Source organism: Hypanus sabinus, unplaced genomic scaffold (assembly GCF_030144855.1).
Source record: "Hypanus sabinus isolate sHypSab1 unplaced genomic scaffold, sHypSab1.hap1 scaffold_2481, whole genome shotgun sequence".
In the NCBI taxonomy this organism is placed as follows: Eukaryota; Metazoa; Chordata; class Chondrichthyes; order Myliobatiformes; family Dasyatidae; genus Hypanus; species Hypanus sabinus.
In genome coordinates, this window is record NW_026780604.1 from 6,420 (window position 1) to 30,436 (window position 24,017).

Consider the following 24,017-nt stretch of genomic DNA (forward strand, 5'->3'; position numbering starts at 1 on the left):
CTCCTCGTCCGTGCTCTCTGTCCGGTCACTTCTCCCTCCTCGTCCGTGCTCTCTGTCCCGTCACTTCTCCCTCCTCGTCCGTGCTCTCTGTCCGGTCACTTCTCCCTCCTCGTCCGTGCTCTCTGTCCCGTCACTTCTCCCTCCTCGTCCGTGCTCCCTGTCCCGTCACTTCTCCCTCCTCGTCCGTGCTCTCTGTCCCGTCACTTCTCCCTTCTTGTCCGTGCTCTCTGTCCGTTCACTTCTCCCTCCTCGTCCGTGCTCCCTGTCCCGTCACTTCTCCCTCCTCGTCCGTGCTCTCTGTCCCGTCACTTCTCCCTTCTTGTCCGTGATGTCTGTCCGTTCACTTCTCCCTCCTCGTCCGTGCTCTCTGTCCCGTCACTTCTCCCTCCTCGTCCGTGCTCTCTGTCCGGTCACTTCTCCCTCCTCGTCCGTGCTCTCTGTCCCGTCACTTCTCCCTCCTCGTCCGTGCTCTCTGTCCCGTCACTTCTCCCTCCTCGTCCGTGCTCTCTGTCCGGTCACTTCTCCCTCCTCGTCCGTGCTCTCTGTCCCGTCACTTCTCCCTCCTCGTCCGTGCTCTCTGTCCGGTCACTTCTCCCTCCTCGTCCGTGCTCTCTGTCCCGTCATTTCTCCCTCCTCGTCCGTGCTCTCTGTCCCGTCACTTCTCCCTCCTCGTCCGTGCTCTCTGTCCGGTCACTTCTCCCTTCTTGTCCGTGCTCTCTGTCTGGTCACTTCTCCCTCCTTGTCCGTGCTCTCTGTCCGGTCACTTCTCCCTCCTCATCCGTGCTCCCTGTCCCGTCACTTCTCCCTCCTCGTCCGTGCTCTCTGTCACGTCACTTCTCCCTCCTCGTCCGTGCTCTCTGTCCCGTCACTTCTCCCTTCTTGTCCGTGCTCTCTGTCCCGTCACTTCTCCCTCCTCGTCCGTGCTCTCTGTCCCGTCACTTCTCCCTTCTCGTCCGTGCTCTCTGTCACGTCACTTCTCCCTGCTCGTCCGTGCTCTCTGTTTCGTCACTTCTCCCTCCTCGTCCGTGCTCTCTGTCCGGTCACTTCTCCCTCCTCGTCCGTGCTCTCTGTCCGGTCACTTCTCCCTCCTCGTCCGTGCTCTCTGTCCGGTCACTTCTCCCTCCTCGTCCGTGCTCTCTGTCCGGTCACTACTCCCTCCTCGTCTGTGCTCTCTGTCCATTCACTTCTCCCTCCTCGTCCGTGCTCTCTGTCCCGTCACTTCTCCCTCCTCGTCCGTGCTCTCTGTCCCGTCACTTCTTCCTCCTAGTCCGTGCTCCCTGTCCCGTCACTTCTCCCTCCTCGTCCGTGCTCTCTGTCCGGTCACTTCTCCCTCCTCGTCCGTGCTCTCTGTCCCGTCACTTCTCCCTCCTCGTCCGTGCTCTCTGTCCGGTCACTTCTCCCTCCTCGTCCGTGCTCTCTGTCCGGTCACTTGTCCCTCCTCGTCCGTGCTCTCTGTCCCGTCACTACTCCCTCCTTGTCCGTGATGTCTGTCCGTTCACTTCTCCCTCCTCGTCCGTGCTCCCTGTCCGGTCACTTCTCCCTCCTCGTCCGTGCTCTCTGTCCGGTCACTTCTCCCTCCTCGTCCGAGCTCTCTGTCCCGTCACTTCTCCCTCCTCGTCCGTGCTCTCTGTCCCATCACATCTCCTCCTCATCCGTGCTCCCTGTCCGGTCACTTCTCCCTTCTTGTCCGTGCTCCCTGTCCGGTCACTTGTCCCTCCTCGTCCGTGCTCTCTGTCCGGTCACTTCTCCCTCCTCGTCCGTGCTCTCTGTCCCGTCACTTCTCCCTCCTCGTCCGTGCTCTCTGTCCCGTCACTTCTCCCTCCTCGTCCGTGCTGTCTGTCCGGTCACTTCTCCCTCCTCGTCCGTGCTCTCTGTCCCGTCACTTCTCCCTCCTCGTCCGTGCTCTCTGTCCGGTCACTTCTCCCTCCTCGTCCGTGCTCTCTGTCCCGTCATTTCTCCCTCCTCGTCCGTGCTCTCTGTCCCGTCACTTCTCCCTCCTCGTCCGTGCTCTCTGTCCGGTCACTTCTCCCTTCTTGTCCGTGCTCTCTGTCTGGTCACTTCTCCCTCCTTGTCCGTGCTCTCTGTCCGGTCACTTCTCCCTCCTCGTCCGTGCTCCCTGTCCCGTCACTTCTCCCTCCTCGTCCGTGCTCTCTGTCACGTCACTTCTCCCTCCTCGTCCGTGCTCTCTGTCCCGTCACTTCTCCCTTCTTGTCCGTGCTCTCTGTCCCGTCACTTCTCCCTCCTCGACCGTGCTCTCTGTCCCGTCACTTCTCCCTCCTCGTCCGTGCTCTCTGTCCGGTCACTTCTCCCTCCTCGTCCGTGCTCTCTGTCCCGTCACTTCTCCCTGCTCGTCCGTGCTCTCTGTTTCGTCACTTCTCCCTCCTCGTCCGTGCTCTCTGTCCGGTCACTTCTCCCTCCTCGTCCGTGCTCTCTGTCCGGTCACTTCTCCCTCCTCGTCCGTGCTCTCTGTCCGGTCACTTCTCCCTCCTCGTCCGTGCTCTCTGTCCGGTCACTACTCCCTCCTCGTCTGTGCTCTCTGTCCATTCACTTCTCCCTCCTCGTCCGTGCTCTCTGTCCCGTCACTTCTCCCTCCTCGTCCGTGCTCTCTGTCCCGTCACTTCTCCCTCCTCGTCCGTGCTCTCTGTCCCGTCACTTCTCCCTCCTCGTCCGTGCTCTCTGTCCGGTCACTACTCCCTCCTCGACCGTGATGTCTGTCCGTTCACTTCTCCCTCCACGTCCGTGCTCTCTGTCCCGTCACTACTCCCTCCTTGTCCGTGATGTCTGTCCGTTCACTTCTCCCTCCTCGTCCGTGCTCTCTGTCCCGTCACTTCTCCCTCCTCGTCCGTGCTCCCTGTCCCGTCACTTCTCCCTCCTCGTCCGTGCTCTCTGTCCGGTCACTTCTCCCTCCTCGTCCGTGCTCTCTGTCCGGTCACTTCTCCCTCCTCGTCCGTGCTCTCTGTCCGGTCACTTCTCCCTTCTTGTCCGTGCTCCCTGTCCCGTCACTTCTCCCTCCTCGTCCGTGCTCTCTGTCCTGTCACTTCTCCCTCCTCGTCCGTGCTCCCTGTCCCGTCATTTCTCCCTCCTTGACCGTGCTCTCTGTCCCGTCACTTCTCCCTTCTTGTCCGTGCTCTCTGTCCGTTCACTTCTCCCTCCTCGTCCGTGCTCCCTGTCCCGTCACTTCTCCCTCCTCGTCCGTGCTCCCTGTCCCGTCACTTCTCCCTCCTCGTCCGTGCTCTCTGTCCGGTCACTTCTCCCTCCTCGTCCGTGCTCTCTGTCCCGTCACTTCTCCCTCCTCGTCCGTGCTCCCTGTCCCGTCACTTCTCCCTCCTCGTCCGTGCTCTCTGTCCCGTCACTTCTCCCTTCTTGTCCATGCTCTCTGTCCGTTCACTTCTCCCTCCTCGTCCGTGCTCCCTGTCCCGTCACTTCTCCCTCCTCGTCCGTGCTCTCTGTCCCGTCACTTCTCCCTTCTTGTCCGTGATGTCTGTCCGTTCACTTCTCCCTCCTCGTCCGTGCTCTCTGTCCCGTCACTTCTCCCTCCTCGTCCGTGCTCTCTGTCCGGTCACTTCTCCCTCCTCGTCCGTGCTCTCTGTCCCGTCACTTCTCCCTCCTCGTCCGTGCTCTCTGTCCCGTCACTTCTCCCTCCTCGTCCGTGCTCTCTGTCCGGTCACTTCTCCCTCCTCGTCCGTGCTCTCTGTCCCGTCACTTCTCCCTCCTCGTCCGTGCTCTCTGTCCGGTCACTTCTCCCTCCTCGTCCGTGCTCTCTGTCCCGTCATTTCTCCCTCCTCGTCCGTGCTCTCTGTCCCGTCACTTCTCCCTCCTCGTCCGTGCTCTCTGTCCGGTCACTTCTCCCTTCTTGTCCGTGCTCTCTGTCTGGTCACTTCTCCCTCCTTGTCCGTGCTCTCTGTCCGGTCACTTCTCCCTCCTCGTCCGTGCTCCCTGTCCCGTCACTTCTCCCTCCTCGTCCGTGCTCTCTGTCCCGTCACTTCTCCCTTCTCGTCCGTGCTCTCTGTCCCGTCACTTCTCCCTGCTCGTCCGTGCTCTCTGTTTCGTCACTTCTCCCTCCTCGTCCGTGCTCTCTGTCCGGTCACTTCTCCCTCCTCGTCCGTGCTCTCTTTCCGGTCACTTCTCCCTCCTCGTCCGTGCTCTCTGTCCGGTCACTTCTCCCTCCTCGTCCGTGCTCTCTGTCCGGTCACTACTCCCTCCTCGTCTGTGCTCTCTGTCCATTCACTTCTCCCTCCTCGTCCGTGCTCTCTGTCCCGTCACTTCTCCCTCCTCGTCCGTGCTCTCTGTCCCGTCACTTCTCCCTCCTCGTCCGTGCTCTCTGTCCCGTCACTTCTCCCTCCTCGTCCGTGCTCTCTGTCCGGTCACTACTCCCTCCTCGACCGTGATGTCTGTCCGTTCACTTCTCCCTCCTCGTCCGTGCTCTCTGTCCCGTCACTACTCCCTCCTTGTCCGTGATGTCTGTCCGTTCACTTCTCCCTCCTCGTCCGTGCTCTCTGTCCCGTAACTTCTCCCTCCTCGTCCGTGCTCCCTGTCCCGTCACTTCTCCCTCCTCGTCCGTGCTCTCTGTCCGGTCACTTCTCCCTCCTCGTCCGTGCTCTCTGTCCGGTCACTTCTCCCTCCTCGTCCGTGCTCTCTGTCCGGTCACTTCTCCCTCCTCGTCCGTGCTCTCTGTCCGGTCACTTCTCCCTCCTCGTCCGTGCTCTCTGTCCGGTCACTTCTCCCTCCTCGTCCGTGCTCTCTGTCCCGTCACTACTCCCTCCTTGTCCGTGCTCTCTGTCCCGTCACTTCTGCCTCCTCGTCCGTGCTCTCTGTCCCGTCACATCTCCCTCCTCGTCCGTGCTCTCTGTCCCGTCACTTCTCCCTCCTCGTCCGTGCTCTCTGTCCCGTCACTTCTCCCTCCTCGTCCGTGCTCTCTGTCCGGTCACTTCTCCCTCCTCGTCCGTGCTCTCTGTCCCGTCACTTCTCCCTGCTCGTCCGTGCTCTCTGTTTCGTCACTTCTCCCTCCTCGTCCGTGCTCTCTGTCCGGTCACTTCTCCCTCCTCGTCCGTGCTCTCTGTCCGGTCACTTCTCCCTCCTCGTCCGTGCTCTCTGTCCGGTCACTTCTCCCTCCTCGTCCGTGCTCTCTGTCCGGTCACTACTCCCTCCTCGTCTGTGCTCTCTGTCCATTCACTTCTCCCTCCTCGTCCGTGCTCTCTGTCCCGTCACTTCTCCCTCCTCGTCCGTGCTCTCTGTCCCGTCACTTCTCCCTCCTCGTCCGTGCTCTCTGTCCCGTCACTTCTCCCTCCTCGTCCGTGCTCTCTGTCCGGTCACTACTCCCTCCTCGACCGTGATGTCTGTCCGTTCACTTCTCCCTCCACGTCCGTGCTCTCTGTCCCGTCACTACTCCCTCCTTGTCCGTGATGTCTGTCCGTTCACTTCTCCCTCCTCGTCCGTGCTCTCTGTCCCGTCACTTCTCCCTCCTCGTCCGTGCTCCCTGTCCCGTCACTTCTCCCTCCTCGTCCGTGCTCTCTGTCCGGTCACTTCTCCCTCCTCGTCCGTGCTCTCTGTCCGGTCACTTCTCCCTCCTCGTCCGTGCTCTCTGTCCGGTCACTTCTCCCTTCTTGTCCGTGCTCCCTGTCCCGTCACTTCTCCCTCCTCGTCCGTGCTCTCTGTCCTGTCACTTCTCCCTCCTCGTCCGTGCTCCCTGTCCCGTCATTTCTCCCTCCTTGACCGTGCTCTCTGTCCCGTCACTTCTCCCTTCTTGTCCGTGCTCTCTGTCCGTTCACTTCTCCCTCCTCGTCCGTGCTCCCTGTCCCGTCACTTCTCCCTCCTCGTCCGTGCTCCCTGTCCCGTCACTTCTCCCTCCTCGTCCGTGCTCTCTGTCCGGTCACTTCTCCCTCCTCGTCCGTGCTCTCTGTCCCGTCACTTCTCCCTCCTCGTCCGTGCTCCCTGTCCCGTCACTTCTCCCTCCTCGTCCGTGCTCTCTGTCCCGTCACTTCTCCCTTCTTGTCCATGCTCTCTGTCCGTTCACTTCTCCCTCCTCGTCCGTGCTCCCTGTCCCGTCACTTCTCCCTCCTCGTCCGTGCTCTCTGTCCCGTCACTTCTCCCTTCTTGTCCGTGATGTCTGTCCGTTCACTTCTCCCTCCTCGTCCGTGCTCTCTGTCCCGTCACTTCTCCCTCCTCGTCCGTGCTCTCTGTCCGGTCACTTCTCCCTCCTCGTCCGTGCTCTCTGTCCCGTCACTTCTCCCTCCTCGTCCGTGCTCTCTGTCCCGTCACTTCTCCCTCCTCGTCCGTGCTCTCTGTCCGGTCACTTCTCCCTCCTCGTCCGTGCTCTCTGTCCCGTCACTTCTCCCTCCTCGTCCGTGCTCTCTGTCCGGTCACTTCTCCCTCCTCGTCCGTGCTCTCTGTCCCGTCATTTCTCCCTCCTCGTCCGTGCTCTCTGTCCCGTCACTTCTCCCTCCTCGTCCGTGCTCTCTGTCCGGTCACTTCTCCCTTCTTGTCCGTGCTCTCTGTCTGGTCACTTCTCCCTCCTTGTCCGTGCTCTCTGTCCGGTCACTTCTCCCTCCTCGTCCGTGCTCCCTGTCCCGTCACTTCTCCCTCCTCGTCCGTGCTCTCTGTCCCGTCACTTCTCCCTTCTCGTCCGTGCTCTCTGTCCCGTCACTTCTCCCTGCTCGTCCGTGCTCTCTGTTTCGTCACTTCTCCCTCCTCGTCCGTGCTCTCTGTCCGGTCACTTCTCCCTCCTCGTCCGTGCTCTCTTTCCGGTCACTTCTCCCTCCTCGTCCGTGCTCTCTGTCCGGTCACTTCTCCCTCCTCGTCCGTGCTCTCTGTCCGGTCACTACTCCCTCCTCGTCTGTGCTCTCTGTCCATTCACTTCTCCCTCCTCGTCCGTGCTCTCTGTCCCGTCACTTCTCCCTCCTCGTCCGTGCTCTCTGTCCCGTCACTTCTCCCTCCTCGTCCGTGCTCTCTGTCCCGTCACTTCTCCCTCCTCGTCCGTGCTCTCTGTCCGGTCACTACTCCCTCCTCGACCGTGATGTCTGTCCGTTCACTTCTCCCTCCTCGTCCGTGCTCTCTGTCCCGTCACTACTCCCTCCTTGTCCGTGATGTCTGTCCGTTCACTTCTCCCTCCTCGTCCGTGCTCTCTGTCCCGTAACTTCTCCCTCCTCGTCCGTGCTCCCTGTCCCGTCACTTCTCCCTCCTCGTCCGTGCTCTCTGTCCGGTCACTTCTCCCTCCTCGTCCGTGCTCTCTGTCCGGTCACTTCTCCCTCCTCGTCCGTGCTCTCTGTCCGGTCACTTCTCCCTCCTCGTCCGTGCTCTCTGTCCGGTCACTTCTCCCTCCTCGTCCGTGCTCTCTGTCCGGTCACTTCTCCCTCCTCGTCCGTGCTCTCTGTCCCGTCACTACTCCCTCCTTGTCCGTGCTCTCTGTCCCGTCACTTCTGCCTCCTCGTCCGTGCTCTCTGTCCCGTCACATCTCCCTCCTCGTCCGTGCTCTCTGTCCCGTCACTTCTCCCTCCTCGTCCGTGCTCTCTGTCCCGTCACTTCTCCCTCCTTGTCCGTGCTCCCTGTCCCGTCACTTCTCCCTCCTTGTCCGTGCTCTCTGTCCGGTCACTTCTTCCTCCTCGTCCGTGCTCCCTGTCCCGTCACTTCTCCCTCCTCGTCCGTGCTCTCTGTCCGGTCACTTCTCCCTCCTCGTCTGTGCTCTCTGTCCCGTCACTTCTCCCTCCTCGTCCGTGCTCTCTGTCCCGTCACTTCTCCCTCCTCGTCCGTGCTCTCTGTCCGGTCACTTCTCCCTCCTCGTCCGTGCTCTCTGTCCGGTCACTTCTCCCTCCTCGTCCGTGCTCTCTGTCCCGTCACTACTCCCTCCTTGTCCGTGATGTCTGTCCGTTCACTTCTCCCTCCTCGTCCGTGCTCCCTGTCCGGTCACTTCTCCCTCCTCGTCCGTGCTCTCTGTCCGGTCACTTCTCCCTCCTCGTCCGTGCTCTCTGTCCCGTCACTTCTCCCTCCTCGTCCGTGCTCTCTGTCCCATCACATCTCCTCCTCATCCGTGCTCCCTGTCCGGTCACTTCTCCCTTCTTGTCCGTGCTCCCTGTCCGGTCACTTCTCCCTCCTCGTCCGTGCTCTCTGTCCGGTCACTTCTCCCTTCTTTTCCGTGCTCCCTGTCCCGTCACTTCTCCCTCCTCGTCCGTGCTGTCTGTCCCGTCACTTCTCCCTCCTCGTCCGTGCTCTCTGTTTCGTCACTTCTCCCTCCTCGTCCGTGCTCTCTGTCCGGTCACTTCTCCCTCCTCGTCCGTGCTCTCTGTCCCGTCACTTCTCCCTCCTCGTCTGTGCTCTCTGTCCCGTCACTTCTCCCTCCTCGTCCGTGCTCCCTGTCCAGTCACTTCTCCCTCCTCGTCCGTGCTCTCTGTCCCGTCACTTCTCCCTCCTCATCTGTGCTCTCTGTCCCATCACTTCTCCCTCCTCGTCCGTGCTCCCTGTCCCGTCACTTCTCCCTCCTCGTCCGTGCTCTCTGTCCGGTCACTTCTCCCTCCTCGTCTGTGCTCTCTGTCCCGTCACTTCTCCCTCCTCGTCCGTGCTCTCTGTCCCGTCACTTCTCCCTCCTCGTCCGTGCTCTCTGTCCGGTCACTTCTCCCTCCTCGTCCGTGCTCTCTGTCCGGTCACTTCTCCCTCCTCGTCCGTGCTCTCTGTCCCGTCACTACTCCCTCCTTGTCCGTGATGTCTGTCCGTTCACTTCTCCCTCCTCGTCCGTGCTCCCTGTCCGGTCACTTCTCCCTCCTCGTCCGTGCTCTCTGTCCGGTCACTTCTCCCTCCTCGTCCGTGCTCTCTGTCCCGTCACTTCTCCCTCCTCGTCCGTGCTCTCTGTCCCATCACATCTCCTCCTCATCCGTGCTCCCTGTCCAGTCACTTCTCCCTTCTTGTCCGTGCTCCCTGTCCGGTCACTTCTCCCTCCTCGTCCGTGCTCTCTGTCCGGTCACTTCTCCCTTCTTTTCCGTGCTCCCTGTCCCGTCACTTCTCCCTCCTCGTCCGTGCTGTCTGTCCCGTCACTTCTCCCTCCTCGTCCGTGCTCTCTGTTTCGTCACTTCTCCCTCCTCGTCCGTGCTCTCTGTCCGGTCACTTCTCCCTCCTCGTCCGTGCTCTCTGTCCCGTCACTTCTCACTCCTCGTCTGTGCTCTCTGTCCCGTCACTTCTCCCTCCTCGTCCGTGCTCCCTGTCCAGTCACTTCTCCCTCCTCGTCCGTGCTCTCTGTCCCGTCACTTCTCCCTCCTCGTCTGTGCTCTCTGTCCCATCACTTCTCCCTCCTCGTCCGTGCTCTCTGTCCCGTCACTTCTCCCTGCTCGTCCGTGCTCTCTGTCCCGTCACTTCTCCCTCCTCGTCCGTGCTCTCTGTCCCGTCACTTCTCCCTCCTCGTCCGTGCTCTCTGTCCCGTCACTACTCCCTCCTCGTCCGTGCTCTCTGTCCATTCACTTCTCCCTCCTTGTCCGTGCTCCCTGTCCGGTCACTACTCCCTCCTCGACCGTGCTCTCTGTCCCGTCACTTCTCCCTCCTCGTCTGTGCTCTCTGTCCGGTCACTACTCCCTCCTCGTCCGTGCTCCCTGTCCCATCACTTCTCTCTCCTCATCCATGCTCTCTGTTTCGTCACTTCTCCCTCCTCGTCTGTGCTCTCTGTCCGGTCACTTCTCCCTCCTCGTCCGTGCTCTCTGTCCCGTCACTTCTCCCTGCTCGTCCGTGCTCTCTGTCCCGTCACTTCTCCCTCCTCATCTGTGCTCTCTGTCCCGTCACTTCTCCCTCCTCGTCTGTGCTCTCTGTCCCGTCACTTCTCCCTCCTTGTCCGTGCTCTCTGTCCCGTCACTTCTCCCTGCTCGTCCGTGCTCTCTGTCCCGTCACTTCTCCCTCCTCGTCTGTGCTCTCTGGTCCGTGCTCTCTGTCCCGTCACTTCTCCCTCCTCGTCCGTTCTCTCTGTCCCATCACATCTCCTCCTCATCCGTGCTCCCTGTCCGGTCACTTCTCCCTTCTTGTCCGTGCTCCCTGTCCGGTCACTTCTCCCTCCTCGTCCGTGCTCTCTGTCCGGTCACTTCTCCCTTCTTGTCCGTGCTCCCTGTCCGGTCACTTCTCCCTCCTCGTCCGTGCTCTCTGTCCGGTCACTTCTCCCTTCTTTTCCGTGCTCCCTGTCCCGTCACTTCTCCCTCCTCGTCCGTGCTGTCTGTCCCGTCACTTCTCCCTCCTCGTCCGTGCTCTCTGTTTCGTCACTTCTCCCTCCTCGTCCGTGCTCTCTGTCCGGTCACTTCTCCCTCCTCGTCCGTGCTCTCTGTCCCGTCACTTCTCCCTCCTCGTCTGTGCTCTCTGTCCCGTCACTTCTCCCTCCTCGTCCGTGCTCCCTGTCCAGTCACTTCTCCCTCCTCGTCCGTGCTCTCTGTCCCGTCACTTCTCCCTCCTAGTCTGTGCTCTCTGTCCCGTCACTTCTCCCTCCTCGTCCGTGCTCTCTGTCCCGTCACTTCTCCCTGCTCGTCCGTGCTCTCTGTCCCGTCACTTCTCCCTCCTCGTCCGTGCTCTCTGTCCCGTCACTTCTCCCTCCTCGTCCGTGCTCTCTGTCCCGTCACTTCTCCCTCCTCGTCCGTGCTCTCTGTCCGGTCACTACTCCCTCCTCATCCGTGCTCTCTGTCCATTCACTTCTCCCTCCTTGTCCGTGCTCCCTGTCCGGTCACTACTCCCTCCTCGACCGTGCTCTCTGTCCCGTCACTTCTCCCTCCTCGTCTGTGCTCTCTGTCCCGTCACTTCTCCCTCCTCGTCCGTGCTCCCTGTCCCATCACTTCTCTCTCCTCGTCCATGCTCTCTGTTTCGTCACTTCTCCCTCCTCGTCTGTGCTCTCTGTCCCGTCACTTCTCCCTCCTCGTCTGTGCTCTCTGTCCCGTCACTTCTCCCTCCTCGTCTGTGCTCTCTGTCCGGTCACTTCTCCCTCCTCGTCCGTGCTCTCTGTCCCGTCACTTCTCCCTGCTCGTCCGTGCTCTCTGTCCCGTCACTTCTCCCTCCTCATCTGTGCTCTCTGTCCCGTCACTTCTCCCTCCTCGTCTGTGCTCTCTGTCCCGTCACTTCTCCCTCCTTGTCCGTGCTCTCTGTCCCGTCACTTCTCCCTGCTCGTCCGTGCTCTCTGTCCCGTCACTTCTCCCTGCTCGTCCGTGCTCTCTGTCCCGTCACTTCTCCCTGCTCGTCCGTGCGCCCCTCTCCCTCCCCTTACCCCTCTCCCTCCCTCTCTCTCTCCCACTCCCCCTCCCTCCACCCTCTCCTTCCCCTTCTCTCCCCTCCCCCCCTCCCTTACCCCTCTCTCTCTCTCTCTCTCTCTCTCTCTCTGTCTCCACCATCACTATTCACTGACTTCTTCCACACAGCTGCCCAGAAGCTTTGCCACCTCCTTGGACTGAACGTCACTGAGTTCACACGAGCCATCCTCTCACCTCGCATCAAAGTGGGACGAGACCACGTGCAGAAAGCACAGACCAAGGAGCAGGTGAGATGTCCGGGTGTCAGTGGGTTCTTCCCCGGGAGGATGTGGGGTTAGTCCTGGGTTGGACGTTGTCGTAGGGAAGTTACTGTCCCTGCTGGAAGTTAGAGGCTCTTGGGGCCCAGACGGCTGGACGCTCCCTCAGGTGTGAGACAGGAGACGGCTGGACGCTCCCTCAGGGGTGAGACAGGAGACGGCTGGACGCTCCCTCAGGTGTGAGACAGGAGACGGCTGGACGCTCCCTCAGGTGTGAGACAGGAGACGGCTGGACGCTCCCTCAGGTGTGAGACAGGAGACGGCTGGACGCTCCCTCAGGTGTGAGACAGGAGACGACTGGACGCTCCCTCAGGGGTGAGACAGGAGGGCTGGACGCTCCCTCAGGGGTGAGACAGGAGACGGCTGGACACTCCCTCAGGTGTGAGACAGGAGACGGCTGGACGCTCCCTCAGGTGTGAGACAGGAGACGGCTGGACGCTCCCTCAGGTGTGAGACAGGAGACGGCTGGACGCTCCCTCAGGGGTGAGACAGGAGACGGCTGGACGCTCCCTCAGGTGTGAGACAGGAGACGGCTGGACGCTCCCTCAGGGGTGAGACAGGAGACGACTGGACGCTCCCTCAGGGGTGAGACAGGAGACGGCTGGACGCTCCCTCAGGTGTGAGACAGGAGACGGCTGGACGCTCCCTCAGGTGTGAGACAGGAGACGGCTGGACGCTCCCTCAGGTGTGAGACAGGAGACGGCTGGACGCTCCCTCAGGGGTGAGACAGGAGACGGCTGGACGCTCCCTCAGGGGTGAGACAGGAGACGGCTGGACGCTCCCTCAGGGGTGAGACAGGAGACGGCTGGACGCTCCCTCAGGGGTGAGACAGGAGACGGCTGGACGCTCCCTCAGGTGTGAGACAGGAGACGGCTGGACGCTCCCTCAGGTGTGAGACAGGAGACGGCTGGACGCTCCCTCAGGTGTGAGACAGGAGACGGCTGGACGCTCCCTCAGGGGTGAGACAGGAGACGGCTGGACGCTCCCTCGGGTGTGAGACAGGAGACGGCTGGACGCTCCCTCAGGGGTGAGACAGGAGACGACTGGACGCTCCCTCAGGGGTGAGACAGGAGACGACTGGACGCTCCCTCAGGGGTGAGACAGGAGACGACTGGACGCTCCCTCAGGGGTGAGACAGGAGACGGCTGGACGCTCCCTCAGGGGTGAGACAGGAGACGGCTGGACGCTCCCTCAGGTGTGAGACAGGAGACGGCTGGACGCTCCCTCAGGTGTGAGACAGGAGACGGCTGGACGCTCCCTCAGGTGTGAGACAGGAGACGGCTGGACGCTCCCTCAGGTGTGAGACAGGAGACGGCTGGACGCTCCCTCAGGTGTGAGACAGGAGACGGCTGGATGCTCCCTCAGGTGTGAGACAGGAGACGGCTGGAAGCTCCCTCAGGTGTGAGACAGGAGACGGCTGGACGCTCCCTCAGGTGAGAGACAGGAGCTCCCTCAGGTGTGAGACAGGAGACGGCTGGACGCTCCCTCCGGTGTGAGACAGGAGACGACTGGACGCTCCCTCAGTGAGACAGGAGACGGCAGGACGCTCCCTCAGGTGTGAGAGGAGACGACTGGACGCTCCCTCAGGTGTGAGACAGGAGACGGCTGGAAGCTCCCTCAGTTGTGAGACAGGAAGACGGCTGGATGCTCCCTCAGGTGTGAGACAGGAGACGGCTGGATGCTCCCTCAGGTGTGAGACAGGAGACGGCTGGATGCTCCCTCAGGTGTGAGACAGGAGATGGCTGTCTCTGCAACAGGAGCGGTCGAGGTGCTCCCTCACTATCGATCCCAGGCAATGTGGGGCTGGAGTCACATCAGAGCAGAGTTAGGCCATCTGACCCATCAACTCCTCTGCTTCGACTCCTCTTGACGCCGTTTTCCTGTCGCCAACCCCTATTGAGGCCCTGACTAATCAGAACTTGACAAATATTCTCAATGACTTGGTCTCCACAGTCACAGTAACGAACCCCACAGATTCACTGCCCTCATCTCAGTTTGAAAGCTGTATTCTGAGAGGACTGGAGGGGAGGGAGGGGAGCTGAGCCGCCCCAGTCGGCACTGGACACGTGGGACCGCCGTGTAATTGCCCCCTCTCTCCCCCCCCCCCCCCCACAGGCTGACTTTGCGGTCGAAGCTCTAGCTAAGGCCTCCTATGAGCGTCTGTTCCGGTGGCTGGTGCACCGGATCAACAGGGCCCTAGACAGAACCAAGAGACAGGGGGCCTCGTTCATCGGCATCTTGGACATCGCAGGCTTTGAGATCTTCCAGGTGAGAACCGCACGGAGTGGCGAGTGAGGGGGAGAGGGTGAGGAGAGAGTGACGATACTGACTGATCCCCCCCCCCCCGGTGATAAAGGATACTGACTGACCCCCCCCCCAGTGATACAGGGTACTGACTGATCCCCCCCCCCCCCCCAGTGATAAAGGATACTGACTGACCCCCCCCCCCCCCGGTGATACACGATACTGACTGATCCCCCCCCCCCGGTGATACAGGATACTGACTGATTCCCCCCACCCCCCCGGTGATACAGGGTACTGACTGATCCCCCCCACCCCGGTGATAAAGGATACTGACTGATCCCCCCCCCCCCCCAGTGATACACGATACTGACTGATCCCCCCCCCCCCAGTGATACAGGATACTGACTGATCCCCCCCCCCCCGGTGATACAGGATACTGACTGATCCCCCCCCCGGTGATACAGGATACTGACAGATCCCCCCCCCGGTGATACAGGATACTGACTGACCCCCCCCCCCCCCAGTGATACATGGTACTGACTGATCCCCCCCCCCCCAGTGATACAGGATACTGACTGATCCCCCCCCCGGTGATACACGATACTGACTGATCCCCCCCCCAGTGATACAGGATACTGACTGACCCCCCCCCCCCCGGTGATACACGATACTGACTGATCCCCCCCCCCAGTGATACAGGATACTGACTGATTCCGCCCCCCCCCCCGGTGATACAGGATACTGACTGATCCCCCCCCCCTGGTGATACAGGATACTGACTGATCCCCCCCCCGGTGATACAGGATACTGACTGATCCCCCCCCCAGTAATACAGGATACTGACTGATCCCCCCCCCCCGGTGATACAGGATACTGACTGATCCCCCCCCCCAGTGATACAGGATACTGACTGATCCCCCCCCCCCCGGTGATACAGGATACTGACTGATCCCCCCCCCGGTGATACAGGATACTGACTGATCCCCCCCCCTGGTGATACAGGATACTGACTGATCCCCCCCCCGGTGATACAGGATACTGACTGATCCCCCCCCCCCCCGGTGATACAGGATACTGACTGATCCCCCCCCCCCGGTGATACAGGATACTGACTGATCACCCCCCCCCCCCAGTGATACAGGATACTGACTGATCCCCCCCCAGGTGATACAGGATACTGACTGATCCCCCCCCCAGTAATACAGGATACTGACTGATCCCCCCCCCCCCGGTGATACACGATACTGACTGATCCCCCCCCCCCGGTGATACAGGATACTGACTGATCCCCCCCCCCGGTGATACAGGATACTGACTGATCCCCCCCCCCCCGGTGATACACGATACTGACTGATCCCCCCCCCCAGTGATACAGGATACTGACTGATACCCCCCCCCCGGTGATACACGATACTGACTGATCCCCCCCCCCCCCAGTGATACAGGATACTGACTGATCCCCCCCGTAATACAGGATACTGACTGATCCCCCCCCCCAGTGATACAGGATACTGACTGATCCCCCCCCCCGGTGATACACGATACTGACTGATCCCCCCCCCAGTGATACAGGATACTGACTGACCCCCCCCCCCCCGGTGATACACGATACTGACTGATCCCCCCCCCCAGTGATACAGGATACTGACTGATTCCCCCCCCCCCCCGGTGATACACGATACTGACTGATCCCCCCCCCCCAGTGATACAGGATACTGACTGATCCCCCCCCCCCCCGGTGATACAGGATACTGACTGATCCCCCCCCCAGTGATACAGGATACTGACTGATCCCCCCCCCCAGTAATACAGGATACTGACTGATCCCCCCCCCCCGGTGATACAGGATACTGACTGATCCCCCCCCCCCCCCCGGTGATACACGATACTGACTGATCCCCCCCCCAGTAATACAGGATACTGACTGATCCCCCCCCCCCCCCGGTGATACAGGATACTGACTGACCCCCCCCCCCCCCGGTGATACACGATACTGACTGATCCCCCCCCCCAGTGATACAGGATACTGACTGATTCCGCCCCCCCCCCCCGGTGATACAGGATACTGACTGATCCCCCCCCCCCCCGGTGATACAGGATACTGACTGATCCACCCCCCCCCCGGTGATACAGGATACTGACTGATCCCCTCCCCCAGTGATACAGGATACTGACTGACCCCCCCCCCCCGGTGATACAGGATACTGACTGATCCCCCCCCCCCGGTGATACAGGATACTGACTGATCCCCCCCCCCGGTGATACAGGATACTGACTGATCCCCCCCCCCCGGTGATACACGATACTGACTGATTCCCCCCCCCCCCGGTGATACACGATACTGACTGATCTCCCCCCCCGGTGATACACGATACTGACTGACCCCCCCCCCCCCGGTGATACACGATACTGACTGATCCCCCCCCCCCGGTGATACAGGATACTGACTGATCCCCCCCCCCCGGTGATACACGATACTGACTGATCCCCCCCCCCCCAGTGATACAGGATACTGACTGACCCCCCCCCCCGGTGATAAAGGATACTGACTGATCCCCCCCCTGGTGATACAGGATACTGACTGACCCCCCCCCCCCCGGTGATACACGATACTGACTGACCCCCCCCCCCCCAGTGATACAGGATACTGACTGACCCCCCCCCCCCCCGGTGATACACGATACTGACTGATCCCCCCCACCCCGGTGATACAGGATACTGACTGATCCCCCCCCTGGTGATACAGGATACTGACTGACCCCCCCCCGGTGATAAAGGATACTGACTGATCCCCCCCCTGGTGATACAGGATACTGACTGACCCCCCCCCCCGGTGATACACGATACTGACTGACCCCCCCCCCCGGTGATACACGATACTGACTGATCCCCCCCCCCCGGTGATACACGATACTGACTGATCCCCCCCCCCCGGTGATACACGATACTGACTGACCCCCCCCCCCCCGGTGATACACGATACTGACTGATCCCCCCCCCCCAGTGATACAGGATACTGACTGATCCCCCCCCCCCGGTGATACATGATACTGACTGATCCCCCCCACCCCGGTGATACAGGATACTGACTGATCCCCCCCCTGGTGATACAGGATACTGACTGACCCCCCCCCCGGTGATAAAGGATACTGACTGATCCCCCCCCTGGTGATACAGGATACTGACTGAACCCGCCCCCCCCCCCGGTGATAAAGGATACTGACTGACCCCCCCCCCCCCGGTGATACACGATACTGACTGATCCCCCCCCCAGTGATACAGGATACTGACTGATCCCCCCCCTGGTGATACAGGATACTGACTGATCCCCCCCCCCAGTGATACAGGATACTGACTGATCCCCCCCCCCAGTGATACAGGATACTGACTGACCCCCCCCCCCCCGGTGATACAGGATACTGACTGATCCCCCCCCCCAGTGATACAGGATACTGACTGACCCCCCCCCCCCTGGTGATACAGGATACTGACTGATCCCCCCCCCCCCCGGTGATACAGGATACTGACTGATCCCCCCCCCCCCCAGTGATACAGGATACTGACTGATCCCCCCCCCCCCGGTGATACAGGATACTGACTGATCCCCCCCCCCCCGGTGATACAGGATACTGACTGATCCCCCCCCCCCCGGTGATACAGGATACTGACTGATCCCCCCCCCCCCGGTGATACAGGATACTGACTGATCCCCCCCCCCCGGTGATACACGATGCTGACTGATCCCCCCCCCAGTGATACAGGATACTGACTGACCCCCCCCCCCCCGGTGATACACGATACTGACTGATCCCCCCCCCCAGTGATACAGGATACTGACTGATTCCCCCCCCCCCCCCGGTGATACACGATACTGACTGATCCCCCCCCCCCAGTGATACAGGATACTGACTGATCCCCCCCCCCCCCCGGTGATACAGGATACTGACTGATCCCCCCCCCCAGTGATACAGGATACTGACTGATCCCCCCCCCCAGTAATACAGGATACTGACTGATCCCCCCCCCCCGGTGATACAGGATACTGACTGATCCCCCCCCCCCCCCCCGGTGATACACGATACTGACTGATCCCCCCCCCCCGGTGATACAGGATACTGACTGATCCCCCCCCCCCCGGTGATACAGGATACTGACTGATCCCCCCCCCCCCCCCGGTGATACACGATACTGACTGATCCCCCCCCCCCCCCGGTGATACAGGATACTGACTGATCCCCCCCCCCAGTGATACAGGATACTGACTGATCCCCCCCCCCAGTAATACAGGATACTGACTGATCCCCCCCCCCCGGTGATACAGGATACTGACTGATCCCCCCCCCCCCCCGGTGATACAGGATACTGACTGACCCCCCCCCCCCCCGGTGATACACGATACTGACTGATCCCCCCCCCCAGTGATACAGGATACTGACTGATTCCGCCCCCCCCCCCCGGTGATACAGGATACTGACTGATCCCCCCCCCCCCCGGTGATACAGGATACTGACTGATCCACCCCCCCCCCGGTGATACAGGATACTGACTGATCCCCTCCCCCAGTGATACAGGATACTGACTGACCCCCCCCCCCCGGTGATACAGGATACTGACTGATCCCCCCCCCCCGGTGATACAGGATACTGACTGATCCCCCCCCCGGTGATACAGGATACTGACTGATCCCCCCCCCCCGGTGATACACGATACTGACTGATTCCCCCCCCCCCCGGTGATACACGATACTGACTGATCTCCCCCCCCGGTGATACACGATACTGACTGACCCCCCCCCCCCCGGTGATACACGATACTGACTGATCCCCCCCCCCCGGTGATACAGGATACTGACTGATCCCCCCCCCCCGGTGATACACGATACTGACTGATCCCCCCCCCCCCAGTGATACAGGATACTGACTGACCCCCCCCCCCGGTGATAAAGGATACTGACTGATCCCCCCCCTGGTGATACAGGATACTGACTGACCCCCCCCCCCCCGGTGATACACGATACTGACTGACCCCCCCCCCCCCAGTGATACAGGATACTGACTGACCCCCCCCCCCCGGTGATACACGATACTGACTGATCCCCCCCACCCCGGTGATACAGGATACTGACTGATCCCCCCCCTGGTGATACAGGATACTGACTGATCCCCCCCCCGGTGATACACGATACTGACTGATCCCCCCCCCCCCCCGGTGATACAGGATACTGACTGATCCCCCCCACCCCGGTGATACAGGATACTGACTGATCCCCCCCCTGGTGATACAGGATACTGACTGACCCCCCCCCGGTGATAAAGGATACTGACTGATCCCCCCCCTGGTGATACAGGATACTGACTGACCCCCCCCCCCGGTGATACACGATACTGACTGACCCCCCCCCCCGGTGATACACGATACTGACTGATCCCCCCCCCCCCGGTGATACACGATACTGACTGATCCCCCCCCCCCCGGTGATACACGATACTGACTGACCCCCCCCCCCCCGGTGATACACGATACTGACTGATCCCCCCCCCCCAGTGATACAGGATACTGACTGATCCCCCCCCCCCGGTGATACATGATACTGACTGATCCCCCCCACCCCGGTGATACAGGATACTGACTGATCCCCCCCCTGGTGATACAGGATACTGACTGACCCCCCCCCCGCTGATAAAGGATACTGACTGATCCCCCCCCTGGTGATACAGGATACTGACTGAACCCGCCCCCCCCCCCGGTGATAAAGGATACTGACTGACCCCCCCCCCCCCGGTGATACACGATACTGACTGATCCCCCCCCCAGTGATACAGGATACTGACTGATCCCCCCCCCTGGTGATACAGGATACTGACTGATCCCCCCCCCCAGTGATACAGGATACTGACTGATCCCCCCCCCCAGTGATACAGGATACTGACTGACCCCCCCCCCCCCCCGGTGATACAGGATACTGACTGATCCCCCCCCCCAGTGATACAGGATACTGACTGACCCCCCCCCCCCTGGTGATACAGGATACTGACTGATCCCCCCCCCCCCCGGTGATACAGGATACTGACTGATCCCCCCCCCCCCCAGTGATACAGGATACTGACTGATCCCCCCCCCCCCGGTGATACAGGATACTGACTGATCCCCCCCACCCCCAGTGATACAGGATACTGACTGATCCCCCCCCCCCCCCGGTGATACAGGATACTGACTGATCCCCCCCCCCCCCCGGTGATACAGGATACTGACTGATCCCCCCCCCCGGTGATACACGATGCTGACTGATCCCCCCCCCCCCCCTGGTGATACAGGATACTGACTGACCCCCCCCCCCCCGGTGATACAGGATACTGACTGACCCCCCCCCCCCCCCGGTGATACAGGATACTGACTGATCCCCCCCCCCCGGTGATACAGGATACTGACTGATTCCCCCCCCCCAGTGATACAGGATACTGACTGACCCCCCCCCCCCCGGTGATACACGATACTGACTGACCCCCCCCCCCCCGGTGATACACGATACTGACTGACCCCCCCCCCCGGTGATACACGATACTGACTGATCCCCCCCCCCCCCCCGGTGATACAGGATACTGACTGATCCCCCCCCCGGTGATACAGGGTACTGACTGATCCCCCCCCCCGGTGATACAGGATACTCGACTGACCCCCCCCCCCCCCCCGGTGATACAGGATACTGACTGACCCCCCCCCCCCCCCGGTGATACAGGATACTGACTGATCCCCCCCCCCCCCCCGGTGATACAGGATACTGACTGATCCCCCCCGGTGATACAGGATACTGACTGATTCCCCCCCCCCCGGTGATACACGATACTGACTGATCCCCCCCCCGGTGATACAGGATACTGACTGATCCCCCCCCCCCCCCGGTGATACAGGATACTGACTGATCCCCCCCCCGGTGATACACGATACTGACTGACCCCCCCCCCCCCCCCGGTGATACAGGATACTGACTGATCCCCCCCCCCCCGGTGATACAGGGTACTGACTGATCCCCCCCCCCCGGTGATACAGGATACTGACTGATCCCCCCCCCCCCGGTGATACACGATACTGACTGATCCCCCCCCCCCAGTGATACACGATACTGACTGATCCCCCCCCTGGTGATACACGATACTGACTGATCCCCCCCCCCGGTGATACAGGATACTGACTGATCCCCCCCCCCGGTGATACAGGATACTGACTGACCCCCCCCCCCCCCCCCCGGTGATACACGATACTGACTGATCCCCCCCCCCCCCGGTGATACAGGATACTGACTGATCCCCCCCCCCCCCCCGGTGATACAGGATACTGACTGATCCCCCCCGGTGATACAGGATACTGACTGATTCCCCCCCCCCCCGGTGATACACGATACTGACTGATCCCCCCCCCCGGTGATACAGGATACTGACTGATCCCCCCCCCCCCCCCCGGTGATACAGGATACTGACTGATCCCCCCCCGGTGATACACGATACTGACTGACCCCCCCCCCCCCCCCCGGTGATACAGGATACTGACTGATCCCCCCCCCCCCGGTGATACAGGGTACTGACTGATCCCCCCCCCCCGGTGATACAGGATACTGACTGATCCCCCCCCCCCCCGGTGATACACGATACTGACTGATCCCCCCCCCCCAGTGATACACGATACTGACTGATCCCCCCCCTGGTGATACACGATACTGACTGATCCCCCCCCCCGGTGATACAGGATACTGACTGATCCCCCCCCCCCGGTGATACAGGATACTGACTGACCCCCCCCCCCCCCGGTGATACAGGATACTGACTGATCCCCCCCCCCCCCGGTGATACAGGATACTGACTGATCCCCCCCCCCCCAGTGATACAGGATACTGACTGATCCCCCCCCCCCGGTGATACAGGATACTGACTGATCCCCCCCCCGGTGATACAGGGTACTGACTGATCCCCCCCCCCGGTGATACAGGATACTGACTGACCCCCCCCCCCCCCCGGTGATACAGGATACTGACTGATCCCCCCCCCCCCCCCGGTGATACAGGATACTGACTGATCCCCCCCCCCCCCCCCCGGTGATACAGGATACTGACTGATCCCCCCCCCAGTGATACAGGATACTGACTGACCCCCCCCCCCCCCGGTGATACAGGATACTGACTGTTGTCTTTGCTCTCTCGCGGTGCAGCTGAACTCATTCGAACAACTCTGCATTAACTATACCAACGAGAAGCTGCAGCAACTCTTCAACCACACCATGTTTGTGCTCGAGCAGGAGGAGTACCAGCGGGAAGGCATCGACTGGGCCTTCGTCGACTTCGGCCTTGACCTGCAGCCCTGCATTGACCTCATCGAGAGGCCGGTGAGGGTCGTGGGGGGGGCAGAGACGCAGGGACTGAGAGAGGAGGATGTTTAAAGGTTGTCAGTGAGAGATTGGGAAGTTCTGGGATTGAGAGGGTAGTGGAGGGTGAGGGAGTGCTGTGAGAGAGGAGTGTGTGTGTGATTAAACTCTTCCCCTGTTCTGTGGGTGCTGGCCTTGTCAGCTCGTGACTTTCCCATCAGTTGTGTGACAGTCCCGCAGGGAATGATCACTGATTTTCCCACACCCTCAGCGGCTGCGTTAACGTTTTTGCCTGATTAAAAGAGGTCATGTAATAATAATGGCGAAGCTGGACTGTGGAAGGTTAAAAGGGGAAAATTGTTTCATGTGTTTTCATCTCTCCCCTGTTAGATATTGCTTGCTTCAAATACAAATTCATGCGTTGTTGTTCGGTCACAATTGGTGCTTTTGATTTCGTTACCCAACAACTCAATGAACAGGATAGTAAATCTTTCAATTTCATCATCGTCACTTGCAGTGTTTTTGTCAACTAGCATCTCCCAGTCCGTAAGTTGATGCACAGTGGGTTGCCAACGCAGGTCCTGTGACCCATTTTACAGACACGAGCAAATCACCAACAGCTACTTCCTGCTTTGGTACAGGAAATGCTGTCAAATCATTATCAAACACCAAGGTATTCTTTAGTCGAAGCCTCTATTTCTCCCCCGCCCCCCTCAAGTAGGAATGTTTTACGTGTCCCCTGAACTTTGCTGATCTAAGCGATTGTTATTTGCGTGGTTATTTACTGGGTAAATTCTGACACCTTTTCAGGCCTTATTTTCATTTACTGCTGGTTTGCATCTGTCAGTACCTGGTATGCTGGAGCCTCAAAGAATTATAGATGGGGAGCAGCGATGGGGATCTTTCATAACTGTCCTCAGTTTGTTTGAATCCTGTGGGATCTTCGAGTTCTGTTGCTAGTGTACGTTGCCAGGGTAATGGAGCCTCATCTACTTGAGACTGAGGTTCTCGTCAGCTATGAGCTTGTCCACATACTCGGTAGCTCCCTCAGAGTTTGCAGGCATTTTTTCTCCGCGCACCACACGGCTTTTCTTCCAGCCACTGCTGAGTCATCTGGCGGCTACCCGCCCTCACCATTGCGTCTGAACTAACAGGTGCCACGTCATCCGTTTCTGAAAATCGGCGGGTGACCCGCATGACTTTGTGTGTTGTCGATCGTGTCTAACCAGTCTTGGAGTTTGTCAAGGAAATTACCAGGAAAGTTGATGGAGGAAAGTCTGTGGATGTTGTCTACAAAACGAGGTCCTGCATAGGAGGGAGGTTCAGTCGCTCAGCTTTCAGTTTGAGATCTTAAATTGGATGAGACGCTGGCTTTATGGGATGAGCCGGCGAGCGGTATCAGATGGTTGCCTCTCTTCATAGTGGGTTGCTTGTCACCGATATTGATGATCTGCTTGACTGGATCAGCATTTTCGGGTGACATAGCTTGTGGGAATAGTGAGGAAGACTGTCATGGCTTACAGTGAGCTGAGAAATGGAATTCAATACAGACTAGTGCCAGGACTTAAGTAGGACCAACCACGGTAGGACTTATTACGGTCGAAAAGAAAGGTTTTGGCACACTGGCCTTCATAAATCATATTACTGAGTACAGGAGATGGGGTGTTATGTTGAAGTTGTATGAGTTGCTGAGGCCTGATTTGGAGTATTGTGTGTAGTTTTGGTCACCGACCTACAGAAATGATGTAAATAAAGTAGAGAGAAATTTTACAAGGATGTAACTTGAAGACTTGAGTAATAAGGAAAGGTTAAAGCATATAAGTTGGTTTTCCCTGGAGCGCAAATGATTGAGGAGAGATCCTAGGGGTATACAAAATTATGTAGATAGGGTTGCTGGCATGTGGCCAAGTGG

The 24,017-nt window shown here is 60.2% G+C and overlaps 1 protein-coding gene across 1 annotated transcript; it reads left to right on the plus strand.

The window, feature by feature from the left end:
• Positions 1-11,338: 11,338 nt before the first annotated feature.
• On the plus strand, positions 11,339-22,126 carry LOC132388004 (myosin-11-like; the record flags this gene model as incomplete). The annotated part of the gene is made up of 3 exons (XM_059960339.1): positions 11,339-11,479; positions 13,625-13,777; positions 21,953-22,126. Coding segments are annotated over 3 exons (468 nt in total), but the record flags the coding sequence as incomplete, so codon positions are not given.
• Between the last annotated feature and the right edge of the window lie 1,891 nt (positions 22,127-24,017).